General features: G+C 45.4%; 1 protein-coding gene across 2 annotated transcripts in view; it reads left to right on the top strand.

Moving 5' to 3' along the window:
* Positions 1-12,959, top strand: part of ASAH2 (N-acylsphingosine amidohydrolase 2) — an 89,302-nt gene that overhangs the window by 37,334 nt on the left and 39,009 nt on the right. For both annotated transcript variants that reach the window (XM_047825599.1, XM_047825600.1), the window contains exons 5-8: positions 165-314; positions 8,430-8,606; positions 9,938-10,065; positions 11,207-11,284. In XM_047825599.1, coding sequence (XP_047681555.1) covers positions 165-314; positions 8,430-8,606; positions 9,938-10,065; positions 11,207-11,284 — 533 coding nt within the window. The remainder of the gene's footprint in view (positions 1-164; positions 315-8,429; positions 8,607-9,937; positions 10,066-11,206; positions 11,285-12,959) is intronic.

Here is a 12,959-nt window from a genome sequence, read left to right as displayed (position 1 = left end):
ATGTTGGCTTTATTCTTGAAAACACATGTTATCATCTCACTCAGAGCCACAGTGTCCTGTGGATTGTGTTTTTCTTTCCTATGTGGTCTCTTTTTGCGTGGTTGTGCTTGGTTCTCGTGGCAGGGCAGTGAGGCAGAGGGGCCCTGACTTTCTCTTCCTTCTAGATGGGCTACAGCAAAACTGGCCAGAATGCACGGGGCATCCTCACCAGGCTGTACAGCCGTGCTTTCATCATGGCGGAACCAGATGGGTCCAATCGAGTGGCGTTTGTCAGCATCGACATAGGCATGGTATCCCAACGACTCAGGCTAGAGGTAAGTGATTGAGGTGACAAAAGAAATGACATGTGATTTAAAAGAGAAGTCTGTGGGTGACCTTGAAAGTAACAAAGTCCTCCTGGCTTCTCATCCAGTGAGATTCTACTGCCCTCCACGTTATTAACTCTCGACAATCCAGCAGACAATTATCCCACAAATAATTTCGGTCTGCGCCATCTTGGTCAAAACTTGCTTTCAATTCTGCTGATGACTCATTGTCATTATTAACGTTAATGTGTTTTGAAATTTTATTATGTTCTGGGTGATCTTCACATACATTCTCTTATTTAATCCTCCTAATTAGAATTCTGAGAGCGCCAACTAATCACTAACCCTTCCCTCGAGTTTTTATACGACTGAGAATAGATGCAAGGAGCCAAATGAGAATGAAAACGTGACACTGAAATGAGATTGGCCATAAATGTCTGAAGCTGGGTGAGAGGTAGACGGGGGTCTCATTATGTTCTTCAGATTATTTTTGTACGTGTTTGAAAATTTCCATAATAAAATTAAAAAAAAAATACAATGTTAGCGCTCTCACCCTTTAAGTGCTATTGTAGACTATGGCAGGCTCTTCTGTGATTTTTACCTGAATTGAGACCATGTCACCCCATGGGACATGGGGAAGGTTGAGCTTAGCAGAAAGGTGCCTGTGGGTCCTGGGCAGGCAACAGTAAGATGCACAGAAGGAGAGGGAGACATAGGGTGATGGGCTTGGACTTTCATGGCTGCCTTTCTAAGCCAGATTCTTGGCCCTGACCCAGTTATATTTTCTGCATGGGATCGGGTCACAGAAAGAGAATGTGCTCCCTTAACGTTTGCTCACACCTTCACGAAGGTAAGGGAGATGAGGGTCTGGACTATCCAGGACAGTGACAATCAAATGCCCACTATTCGTTGTCATGTTCTATCAGCCTCATCTGTTAAACACTGTTACTCCTGCTGTGTGAAGGAGCCAGTGAGAGAGATGAGAGAGGCCCTCAAATATTTCTCCAGTGTCACTCTTTCTTGGGGAATGTGGTGGGATCCTCCCCCATCTATAGACGCTCAGGAAGCAAGATTACATGTTTTCCCCACTCCTACGCTTACAACAAAACTACTCAGTGGGTCTGTTGTTTTCTCCACTTTATGGATAAGGTAATAGAGTCTTAGAGAAGGCAAGTAGCTTTTTCAATTTCACACAGTCAGCAAGTGGGACAGCTGGGTTCTGAACATACAGATGCCTGATGTCAGATCCCATATTCTTAAAAGTGACATTATTCTATTATCTTGCAGGGAAAGATGCATTGACCACCTGCTTTTTGCGTGGCACTTTGCTGGCAATTTCAGAGGGTACATAGTCAAAGGAGTCATAATGCACGTTCCCTATGAGCTCACTGCCCAGTTGGGGATAGGAGGAAGGGAGTGTAATAGAAAAACACATGAACTATAGTTCACTGGAGTAAAGTTCAGTGGTGTGTAATCTACTGAATAACAAATAGCTCCAGAATATGGTGGTTTAAAACAATAAACATCATCTAGGGGATTCTGGGTGGCTCAGGTGGTTAAGCATCTGATTCCAGCTCAGGTCATGATCTCATGGTTTATGAGTTTGAGCCCCACATTGGGCTCTCAGCTCTCAGCGTAGAGCCCCCTTTGGGTCCTCTGTCTCCCTTTCTCTCTGCCCCTCCCTCCTCCACTTGCATGCTCTGTCTCTCTCAAAAATAAATAAACATTAAAAATAATAATAGGGAAGGGAAACAAAAATAATATAAAAACAGGGAGGGGGACAAAACAGAAGAGACTCATAAACATGGAGAACAAACAGAGGGTTACTGGAGGGGGTGTGGGAGGGGGGATGGGCTAAATGGGGAAGGGGCACTAAGGAATCTCCTCCTGAAATCATTGTTGCCCTCGATGCTAACTAATTTGGATGTAAATTTAGGAAAATAAAAAATGAAGCAAGTTAAAAAAATAATAAACATCATCTCATACATTGTGTTGATCAGGAAATCAGGACTGGCTTAACTAGGTGGTTCTGGCTTAGGATATCTTGAAATCAAGGTGTTGGCAAGGGCCACAGTCATTGGAAGGCCTGATTGAACCACTTCCAAGATGACTCACTTGTGTGGCTGCTGATAGAAGACCTCAGTTTCCCACTTTCCAGATCCTTGTGGCCCAGAACTGTTGCTTCCCCCAAAGTGAGTGACTCGAGAGAAGGAGAAGTGAAGAGGCCACAGTTGTGCTCAGGAGTTGAGCTTCCAGCATATTCTGTCCATTGGAAGCAAGGTACCAGGTACATTTCACACCCAGGGACAGGACAGCAGAACCTCCCTTCTTACCGGGAGGAGGAGAGAGGAACTTGTGGGCACACAGTGATTTAAAACCACCACAAGGGGAATCCGAAAATGGAACGTAGGGGAAAATTTCACAGTGGATGTGACATTTGAATGGACAAAATTTTAGTTTATTTTAATTCCAGTATAGTTAACGGTAGAGTTATATTTCGGGTGTACAGTCATTCAACAATTACTGAGTGCTCATCAAGTGAATTCTTAGTCCCCTTCACCTGCTTCACCCATCCCTTCTCTCGTAACCCTCTGTTCATTCTCTATAGCTAGGGTCTGTGGTTTGGTTTGTCTCTCTTCTTCCCTTTGTTCATTTGTTTTGTCTCTTAAATTCCACAGATGAGTGAGGTCATATGGTATCTATCTTCCTCTGACTGACTTCTCTTAGCCTAACACTCTCTAGATCCGTCTATGTTGGTGCAGATGGCAAGATTTCATTCTTTTTTTTGAATATTGAAAAAAGTTTTTTTAATGTTTATTTCTGAGACAGAGGGAGTCTCGCGGTGGGGCTCGAACTCATCAACTGTGAGATCATGACCTGAGCCAAAGTCGGATGCTCAGCCGACTGAGCCACCCAGGTGCCCCAAGATTTCATTCTTTTTTTTTTTTTTTTTAATTTTTTTTTCAACGTTTATTTATTTTTGGGACAGAGAGAGACAGAGCATGAACGGGGGAGGGGCAGAGAGAGAGGGAGACACAGAATCAGAAACAGGCTCCAGGCTCTGAGCCATCAGCCCAGAGCCCGACGTGGGGCTCGAACTCACAGACCATGAGATCGTGACCTGGCTGAAGTCGGACGCTTAACTGACTGCGCCACCCAGGCGCCCCATGATTTCATTCTTTTTGATGGCTGAGTAATATTCCATTGTATATGCATACCACATCTTTTTATCTGGATGGGAGGAATTTTAACTGGTTAACGTGGCAGAGGGAGGGATGTAGCCTCCTTTGCAGGCACAAAGCTTCCTGCTATTAGGACCCATGTAAGCATGCAATTAGAAATACACCTAGCAGGTATGTTGGTTATAATCGTAGAGGGCCTGGGATGCCGGTTTATTTTGACTTCTGTTAAGTGATGGGGCTTCTGCAAAAACTTTTGAGTGGAAGAGTAATGCAAACCCAATTTTGCTTCAGAATGATTAATCAGACAGCAGTGTTTGATGAAATAGACTGAGGCTGGAGGCCACGACACAAATTGGCGGCTTTGTTAAGTTAATACGAAGGCTCTACTGGTGAGGATCTAGTTGGGAAAATGGTAATCACACTCGGTATTTCAAACAGAGGAGATTGAACACAGGGGAGTTTTACAACATGTTGGAAGGCTGCACGAACTGGAAAGGGAAGGGAAGCTCGCGGGAAGGATGTCAACTTTGTCTGGACATTTCCCCTGGACCGCGTGAGGCTCGCACAAAGGTCTTCAGTCAGTGCGGTGGCCGTGAGGCTACCTGGTAGTAAGAGGTCACCTTAAATGCAAATGAGGTTTGAGAATGAATAAAAATAAAAGCTAAAACTTGCCTAGTTCCCGCGATGAGTCACGCCTGATGGCTCCATGTACATTAATGAATTCAATCCTCCAAACAACCGGAGGAGGCAGGTGCTATCATTATGTCATGTGACAGGTTGGGAAACAAATACGAGCTGCAGGGGATCAGGGAACTTGTCTGCGGAGCTGGGTGGACGCACAGGCAACTCGGTGCCAGTGCCCACACTTGTTACCACGACGCTTACCACTCTTCTCAAGGGTCGGTGATGGTTCTCATGGGGATATGGTGGGGTCATGAGAAGAAATGGGAGAGTCAGGGGTGGACTTTGGGGGTGGAGTGGGGAGGGGAGAGGGGATTAATGTGTTGGACTGCAGAGGCTGTGAAGTCAACAGTCCACCATTTCACCATCCCTTCCTATTTTTACTTTCCCCGTGTAATCTGAGACCCGGTGGGAAGGCCTTTAAATGAACCCACTCTGTTATCCCAGGCTAACCCAAGGGAAAGTGTGAGGAATAAATGTAGTTCAACAATTGCCTTCCCGCTTCCTTATAATACCTGGTTTTAGGCAGGTTCTCAGCCTCAGCTTTGAGGACTGATGACATTTCCAGCATGCAATGAAGGTTCTGGAAGATCCCTGAGCAGTGAGACAGGGCAGAACAGAGGGGCTTTCCGGGTCTTTCTGCGGCAGGTTCCCAGGTGTGTCAGTAATAGGAAACTGAATGGAAACTGAACACAGAGGTGAGCTGTAGAGCTTAAGGTAACTTCTTCATTCTGTTGAAACACCCCTCCTCATGAAGTAGGTAACATGCTATTTACCATGGCTGCTGGCAGACGTTGTTACTAGATGATTGAGTTTTTCTTTTCTTTTTCTTGAAGCTCCGTGGTTCTGAACTCACATTGGAGCATATAGGTTAGGATAGAAGTTTTGGGAGATGTTTGTGGTCTTTCTCTTTTGTTTTAAAATTTGAGTGCCACAATTTTTCTTCCTTTTTTTTTAATGTTTATTTCTGAGAGAGAGAGAGAGACAGACACAGAGACGGAGAGACAGAGATACAAAGCACGAACGGGGGAGGGGCAGAAAGAGAGGGAGACACAGAATCTGAAGCAGGCTCCAGGCTCTGAGCTGTCAGCACAGAGCCCGATGTGGGGCTCAAACTCACGAACTGTGAGATCGTGACCTGAGCTGAAGTTGGATGCCTAACCGACCCAGCCACCCAGATGCCCCCGTAATTTCTCTCTTGCTAAGAGCTCGATTCTTGTGTAAGCCCGAAGAAGTACACTTGCTATAAAACCCTAACATTCTCTGGGAATAAAAATGGGATGGGGTTAGGAGAGCTTTAAGGTTGACCAGAAGTTCTTTCTCTTTGCTACCTTCCTGTCTTAATTACAGAACTGTGAGCACATTAGCTTTTCACAGCAGCCTTTAGTTGAGCTTTCATGGTGCCCCTTTAGCGATGGGCTTCTCCTTCATGAGTGGAGTTATTACTGTTTTAGAAGAAGACATAGGGTGATGAAGAGTGTGGTCTGGATTTGGGTCACACAGGAGCAACATGGAGACTTACTGGGATGGAGAATGTAGGCTACTTGGTCAGAGGGTGTTGGTCTGGTCATGTCATAGTTCCTTTCACATTTGCCTGGCATCACAGGATTGTGTATATGGACGTGGTAACCTAGCAATCGGTGTGTGGGACACGGATTAGTTAATGAGGCAACACTGTTCATAAGATGTTCCTCATTCAATGACCACACGAGTAGAATGAGGGTGGGGTAGCTCTTCCCCTAAAATAGAAGAGATTGGTGGTTGTATTTACGCGGGTTAAGTATATAGCCTGTAAGTTGCACGCTTCCCAAGCGTGTTCTGGGACCGTCTTGCACCAGCTCATGAGGGCTGGCTGTTAAATATTCAAGAGCTTGGGGTGGGGGGGGCTCGTTGTTAAATTTTGGAAGCTTGAAATTGGGGCAGGGAGTATTTACACCAGAGAAACTGACAAGTGATTCAAATGAGAGCTTTTCGTTTCCTGCTGTGTGACGGTTGATCAGCCTACCACTGCCTGTGCCACACGCAGAGTAGACAGCGTTGCTAATCAAAAAAGGCACTCTTTCTTGCTAAGCCCAGGTTTGGGCTCAGGATCCTTCTCAACACCACGCATCTGAGAGCCACCACCAATAGACGGGACTAAGTGCGTGACGTAAGTGATATTTGCGATCCCTGCCGTAAATGCACTGTCATTACTGTGCTGGGTATTAACTGACAGTATCTTACATTGAGGAAGGTCGCTTTGGGTCTGACACTTTTGCTAGATCATTTTAATGATTTTTGACATTTAAAAAAAGTGAACAGGGGCTTCTGGGTGGTTCAGTCAGTTAAGCGTCTGACTTCGGCTCAGGTCATGATCTCAGTGTGTGGGTTCGAGCCCCGTGTCGGGCTCTGTGCTGACAGCTTGGAGCCTGGAGCCTGCTTCAGATTCTGCGTCTCCCTGTCTCTCTGCCCCTCCCCTGCTCACGTTCTATCTCTCTCTCTCAAAAATAAATAAATATAAAAACTTTTAAAAAGTGAAAAACAAATTTTTGTTAATATTTATTTTATTTATTTTTTTTTGAAAGACCATGAGGGGCAAAGGGAGAGGGAGACAGAGGATCCAAAGTGAGCTCTAGCTAGTGAGCTCTAGCTCTAGCTCATCGGGCACAGAGCCCGATGTGGGGCCCGAACTCATGAACCCTGAGATCATGACCTGAGCCAAAGTCAGATGCTTAACCAGCTGAGCCATCCCGGCACCCCTTGACGCAAAAAAAAAAAAAAAAAAAAGATCAAAACATCTTTCCCAAGGAAGGCACAATAACACCCAATCAGGTTGAAGCTGATTAAAGCAGAATCAGAAACAGGTTCTCAGCACCAGGGATTTTTCTCTCCATTGTCTTCGTGATGTGTCTGGACCCTACGAGCACACTTATCATGCGTTTAGATGTTCACAGTCGTCCTGAATTACCGCTCAGGATTTCTGTGGGTCAGGAATCCCAGGGAGGCCGAGCTGGGTGATTCTGACTTAGGTTAGAACCGAAGTCACACACACACGCCCACTTCCGTGTCGTGGGTTGAACTCATGTGTCGGCTGGGGCTGCGGGTGTTGGAAGGCCTGGCTGAGGCCGAAGGGTCTACTATTCTGAGGTGGCTCACCCGCCTGGCTAGCAAGTTAGTGCTGACAAGATGGTTCCTTTCCGATGGGCCTCCCCACAGGGTGGCTGGAGTGTCCTTAGGTCCCCGCAGTTGGCTGCCCCCAGACCAATAAGGGTGACAGTATATGTCAGGGAGCATGGAGTTCTTCACTTTGGGCAGGGAGGCGGCAAGTGGCCCTTACACGACTGTTCGCTGCTCCCAGGATGCTTTCCATTGGTGTTGCTCAATCGGCTTACGCTCTTGGGTGGAAGGCAGCCTCTCTGGAAAGATGTTTCCTCATTGACACCCATCACTCTTTTTCCCCACTCAACGACATTTGTCTTCAGAGCACTTATCACTGTGTGATACCATATTACGTGCTTCTTTGCTTGTTACCTTTCTCCCTCATTAGAATAAACACTCCATCAGGGTAGGAACCTCATATACTCCTAGTGCTCAGATATTAACCTCATATCGCTCCTAGTGCCTGGATATTAATAGCATGTGTGGAACGATGAATAGCAAACCATACTGTTTCTGCAGTTAGAGAGATGTGGATCCAGGTTGTGGCTCTCACATTTACTCGGTCGGTGGGCAAATTATTTATCTTCTTTACACTTCAGTGCTCTTAGCTAAAAGATGCGGTTCCAAATATCCACCTCTGGGGCTCCTGGGTGGCTCAGTCGGTTAAGCATCCATCTCTTGATTTTGGCTCAGGTCATCAACTTCATGAGATGGAGACTGCATGGGGCTCCGGGCTGACAGTACGGAGCCTGCTTGGGATTCTCTCTCTCTCCCTCTCCCTCTGCCCCTCCCCTGTTCCCTCTCTCTCTCAAAGATAAACAAACATTGAAAAAAACATCTACCTCTTGGGGTCGTTATAAAGATTTTAAAATAACATAATGTGTGTCCTACCTAACACTGTGCTTGCATACGGTGAGAGTCTATGAAACGTTAGCCTTGATGGTTACTGGTTTTGTTGAAGTTGTGCCTACGATGAGACACTCCAGTACCGAGTGAAGGGCCACTCGACAGGGGTGCCATTGATATGGATCCTTGATTAGACTTATTGGAGCCTTTTCCATAGTGAGTTGCTATGTTATCCCTCTTCTTAGTTCTGTTTTTTTTTTTTTCTTTTCTCTTGAAGGTCCTGAACAGACTGCAGAGTAAATATGGCTCCCTGTACAGACAAGACAACGTCATCCTGAGTGGCACTCATACACACTCGGGGCCAGGAGGATATTTCCAGTATACTGTGTTTGTAATCGCCAGTGAAGGGTTTAGCAATCGCACCTTTGAGTACATGGTCACTGGCATCGTGAAGGTAGGCAAAGGGCCCCAGAGGGAGCTGCCCTGTCCCTTGTTCACAAGTGTTCAGGAGTGGTTTGCTGTGATATGGAGAGAGTCCTTATAGGATGTTGCCCTGAGCAGTCTCAGCACCTGCCCCCTCTGTTCCTGAGTCCCCAGGAGCTTCTGGTCTCCGAGGCACTTGACTGATTGAAAGGGGCAAGTTCCGTGCAGTGAGCCTCCTGCAGGTGTCCAAAGGGACAGCAAACGTTTCCTATGTCACCCTTACAACTGAGAGGGCCCTACCGTCTGTTCTGTGTGCAAAGTCACACAAAAAGGAAGCCATCAAGGAACCAAGAGTCAGTGCAAGTAATTCCAATCTCGCCTCCTAGTTCCCAAACAACATGACAGGGGACCCACTTCATAAACACACGCCCTTATTTCTCACGTCCTCTCTGAGAGTTCTAGACGGCACGGTCTTCCGTGTTCCTGGCTTGGGCGCCTCTTTCTCCTCTCTCCCCATCTTGCAGCTTATTACTACCTCCCACAGGGTCCTTTCTCATGTTTCCCTCATACCTTTCCCTTCTAGATTTAGTCCCTCTCTACTTTGTCTCATGAAGTGCCCCCCAAACCTGGCGATCCAGTCGGCAAAGGCAGAAATGTCTTTACCACGATGTTTTCCAAACCGTGGATGGTAATTCATGGCTGGCTTCCTGAAGTCAATTCCATGGGTTGCAAGAAGCAAACCGTGGATGGTAATTCATGGCTGGCTTCCTGAAGTCAATTCCATGGGTTGAAAGAAGCATTGAATGAACAGAACTAAAGTAAAACAGATCGGAGCCTATCATGGCGCAAAACATACGGGAAGGGTGTATTTTGTGAGCTTCTGTTTTAGCACACATACGTCGACGTGTATTAAGTTGTGATGAAAAATGTTTTGCTTATGATGGCTTTGAGTCAGAAAAGTGTGAAAACCTTGGCCTCAGAGGTTGAGGGCAGGGAGAGGACAAGGAGGGTGGGACACCTTCAAGCTAACAAATCCTGGTCCTAGGTCGGGGGGAGTCGCTCCTGGTTTGGCCAATTGAACCTGCGAACGGTGCCTGACTCAGCGGCTCTGAGACACTCAAGTGACCTTCCCAGGTCACGGTAATTCTTATGTCTCAGCCTTGAGGCCATCTGTGTTCCCCCCGAGTGACACTGGCCGTGTGGTTCTCTAGCTCTTGTCCCATAGCAGGGGCAGCTCGGAGACCAAGGAAATTGTCCACAGCGCTCCTCTGTTTCTGTTGACTAAGTCCTTATCCAACAGGATGTCCAAATTCACAACTGGCTCTCTCTCTCTCTCTCTCTCTCTCTCACTCTAACCCACAGAGCATCGAGATGGCGCACAAAAATATGAAACCAGGCAAAATCTTTATCAACAAAGGAAACGTGGAAGGTGTACAGATCAACCGAAGCCCCTCTTCTTACCTTTGGAATCCTCCGTCAGAGCGAGCCAGGCGAGGGGCATTATCACAATAAAATCATGGGTTTCCTTTAGAGATCAGCAACAAAAATCTAAGGATGCAGTTGGTACTCAAGGAATGGGGTGGGATCCTGAAAGAGTAGTAAAGGTAAAGTAAAGTTAAAACATGTTGATCATCTAAGACTGGCAGAAATAAAAAGTGAATGTGGTAACACACACCAGCCCGTGCACCAATCGGCCCGCTCTGCTGGCCGCTGGGGTCAGCGTGAGTGTTGGAAGGACTCCCAGTTTTGCAACCGGGCACGACTCTGGTTCCATCTCTGCTTTATCACTTCTAGTCATGTGACCTTCAGTGATTTACTTATAGTAATTTATTGCCTCTCAGCTTCTGTAAAGCGGAGATGAAAATGTGCACAACACGTGTTTATGAAATTAATGAATAGCTCTTTTTGTTAGATCGTTCAGCAGAAATCGTCTCCATCCAGGAGAATGTGGCAAGAGAGAAGACATAAAAGGATAAAGAAGCAGGAACAAAGAACAATAAATAAAACTAGCATAATGGAATGGAACTAAGGCCGATTGTTTGTTTGCTTAAGTGCTGACCCAGGTTTGCCACAGGAGAGAAGCCCTTGACTGCTGTGGCACAGTGAAATAATATCTCACTTTCAACCTGACCACCTGGCATTTTACATTTGTCTGCGTATTTTTCCATCCATTTCAAAGGAGTTGAGTTTTAGAAAACATAATCCGATTTCCCTTGAAAGGCCATGAAAGAACGCTTGAAGCTACAGGTCAGGGATGGTTTTGATGTTGCATATTCCCTGCTATGTTTAAGAGATTCCGTGAAAATTTGACCAGAGTAGAAATTTCAAAGACAAATCCCTTTTCTAAGAAACACCTGTATGTTCGATAAGATCACGACCATTACATAAAGATGTCAATTTCATCTCCAGTTGGCTGACCTAATGCCACTAAGTGTGATGCTATTTGCAAGCCATTTCTTTAGCTGAGGACTGAGGTCCTGGATGTGGTTCGTAAGACCATAGCACATCAGGAAACCTCGCTCACTGAAGGCATTTTGACTTTAGTTTTTGTGTCAGCTTCTACTGTTGGTCATACAAGAAGCCCAGGCTCTAACTAACATAGAAGTGACTGCGTTTCTTTGTTTTGACTAGGTATTCTTCAAATACTGACAAAGAAATGATCATCCTAAAAATGGTAGATTTGAATGGAGTTGACCTGGGCCTTATCAGGTACTCTGTTTACTTTTTTTGCTTTTCGTCCTGTCTGGATAGCTTTCCTTAATCATGGAGGTGGGGACAGGGAGGGGGGCGTGGGAGGAAGAGACTAGAATAGTGGCAGCAGCGGCTGGGAATATGTTGAGTAGTTAAGAGTCCAGACTTGGGAGTCAGACACATCTGGGTCCAACCATGGATCCTGGGGCAAGGTTCTCAGCTTTCCAGGGCTCCTGGAAAACAGGGCTAATTAAAGGATGACGTAAATGAGGGATTCAGGTAAAGAAGTGTAGTGTAGCATCTGGGATATGACATAAGGATTCAGTCAATACCAGTGCTTATTACTCTATCAAGATGTCGTATGTGGAATTTCTACGATGGCGGACCATTATCTCTTGGTAAAATGAGAAAACAATCTGACCAACCAGGCTAAATGATTATGGGTTTGAGATGATTTATCTGTGTTTTCCTAAAAGAATGAAGTCAAGTCTAATGTAGGACAATGCCAATTAGTGATGGAAGCAGAATTGAGGCCACCTGAAGGAAGCAGATGAGGTGAAATTACAGCCTGGCACAGGTTTTAGTTCAGGATTATATGTAAGAAGACATGTAGATTTTTTTTTTTCATAAAGAAGGCATTTGCATTCATGTGTGAATTTTGTCCCTGCAATTGGACCGACTCAGGAATTGACTGGCTGGGTAACAGCCCAGGTGCCTTGATGCGCAGACGTCCAAGTGATGGAGGATGCCTGAAGGAAGTGTATGATGGCTCATGGGAGCTACAGTTAAATGGCTTGGGTTTGCTCTGTGTTGTCATCGTGATGAGCTTTGTGACTTTGGCCAAGTGACTTAACTGCTCTGTGGCTCAATTTTCTTTCTTTCTTTCTTTCTTTCTTTCTTTCTTTCCTTCCTTCTTTCTTTCTTTCTTTCTTTCTTTCTTTCTTTCATGTTTATTTATTGATTTTGAAAGAGAGAGAGAGCAGGGAAGGGGGAAGAGAGAGAGACAGAGACAGAGAGAGAGAATCCCAAGCAGGCTCCACACTGGCAGCAGAGCCCGATGTGGGGCTCGAACTCACGAAACGTCAGATCGTGCCCGAGCCGAAATTAAGAGTTGGATGCTTCACCAACTGAGCCACCCCTCAATTTTCTGACTTTAAAAGTGAGGGATAAAGTGAGTCCTTAAAATGTTGATAATAAGCGTGAGTAAAGGTGGTAGGGGCCTATCAGGTAGGATTATGAAATACTTAACTGAAAAGGTCTATGTAAGTCAAATTAATAATTAATTAAAATTAATAAGAGGTGAATGAAAACATTAAGGACTGTGATCAGTACTGGCCCTGTAACCAGGTGGAGAACAGCACAGTGGTGAGGAGTTCTGGTTTTAGGGGTAGATTTTAGGACTTGAGTTCAAATCCCAGCCTTGCCACTTACTAACCTACTTACACCTCAACTATTCCATTTGAAAATGGGAATGATAATGCCTCATAGGACCGTTTCAGGATTAAATGACATAATACATGCAAAGTTCTACTCTGTGTCTGGCATAGAAAAGAGTTTTATTATTTTGTTTAAATGGTAAGCAGAATAACATTCTACTTCTAAGAACTCCATTGTTGGCTTCTCAGAATGCTTGACGTTCTTTTTATGTATTTTCTTAAATGTTTATTTATTTATTTTGAGAGAGGGAGATAGA

Source organism: Prionailurus viverrinus, chromosome D2 (assembly GCF_022837055.1).
Source record: "Prionailurus viverrinus isolate Anna chromosome D2, UM_Priviv_1.0, whole genome shotgun sequence".
Taxonomy (NCBI): domain Eukaryota; kingdom Metazoa; phylum Chordata; class Mammalia; order Carnivora; family Felidae; genus Prionailurus; species Prionailurus viverrinus.
This window is presented reverse-complemented; position numbering and strand designations above follow the sequence as displayed.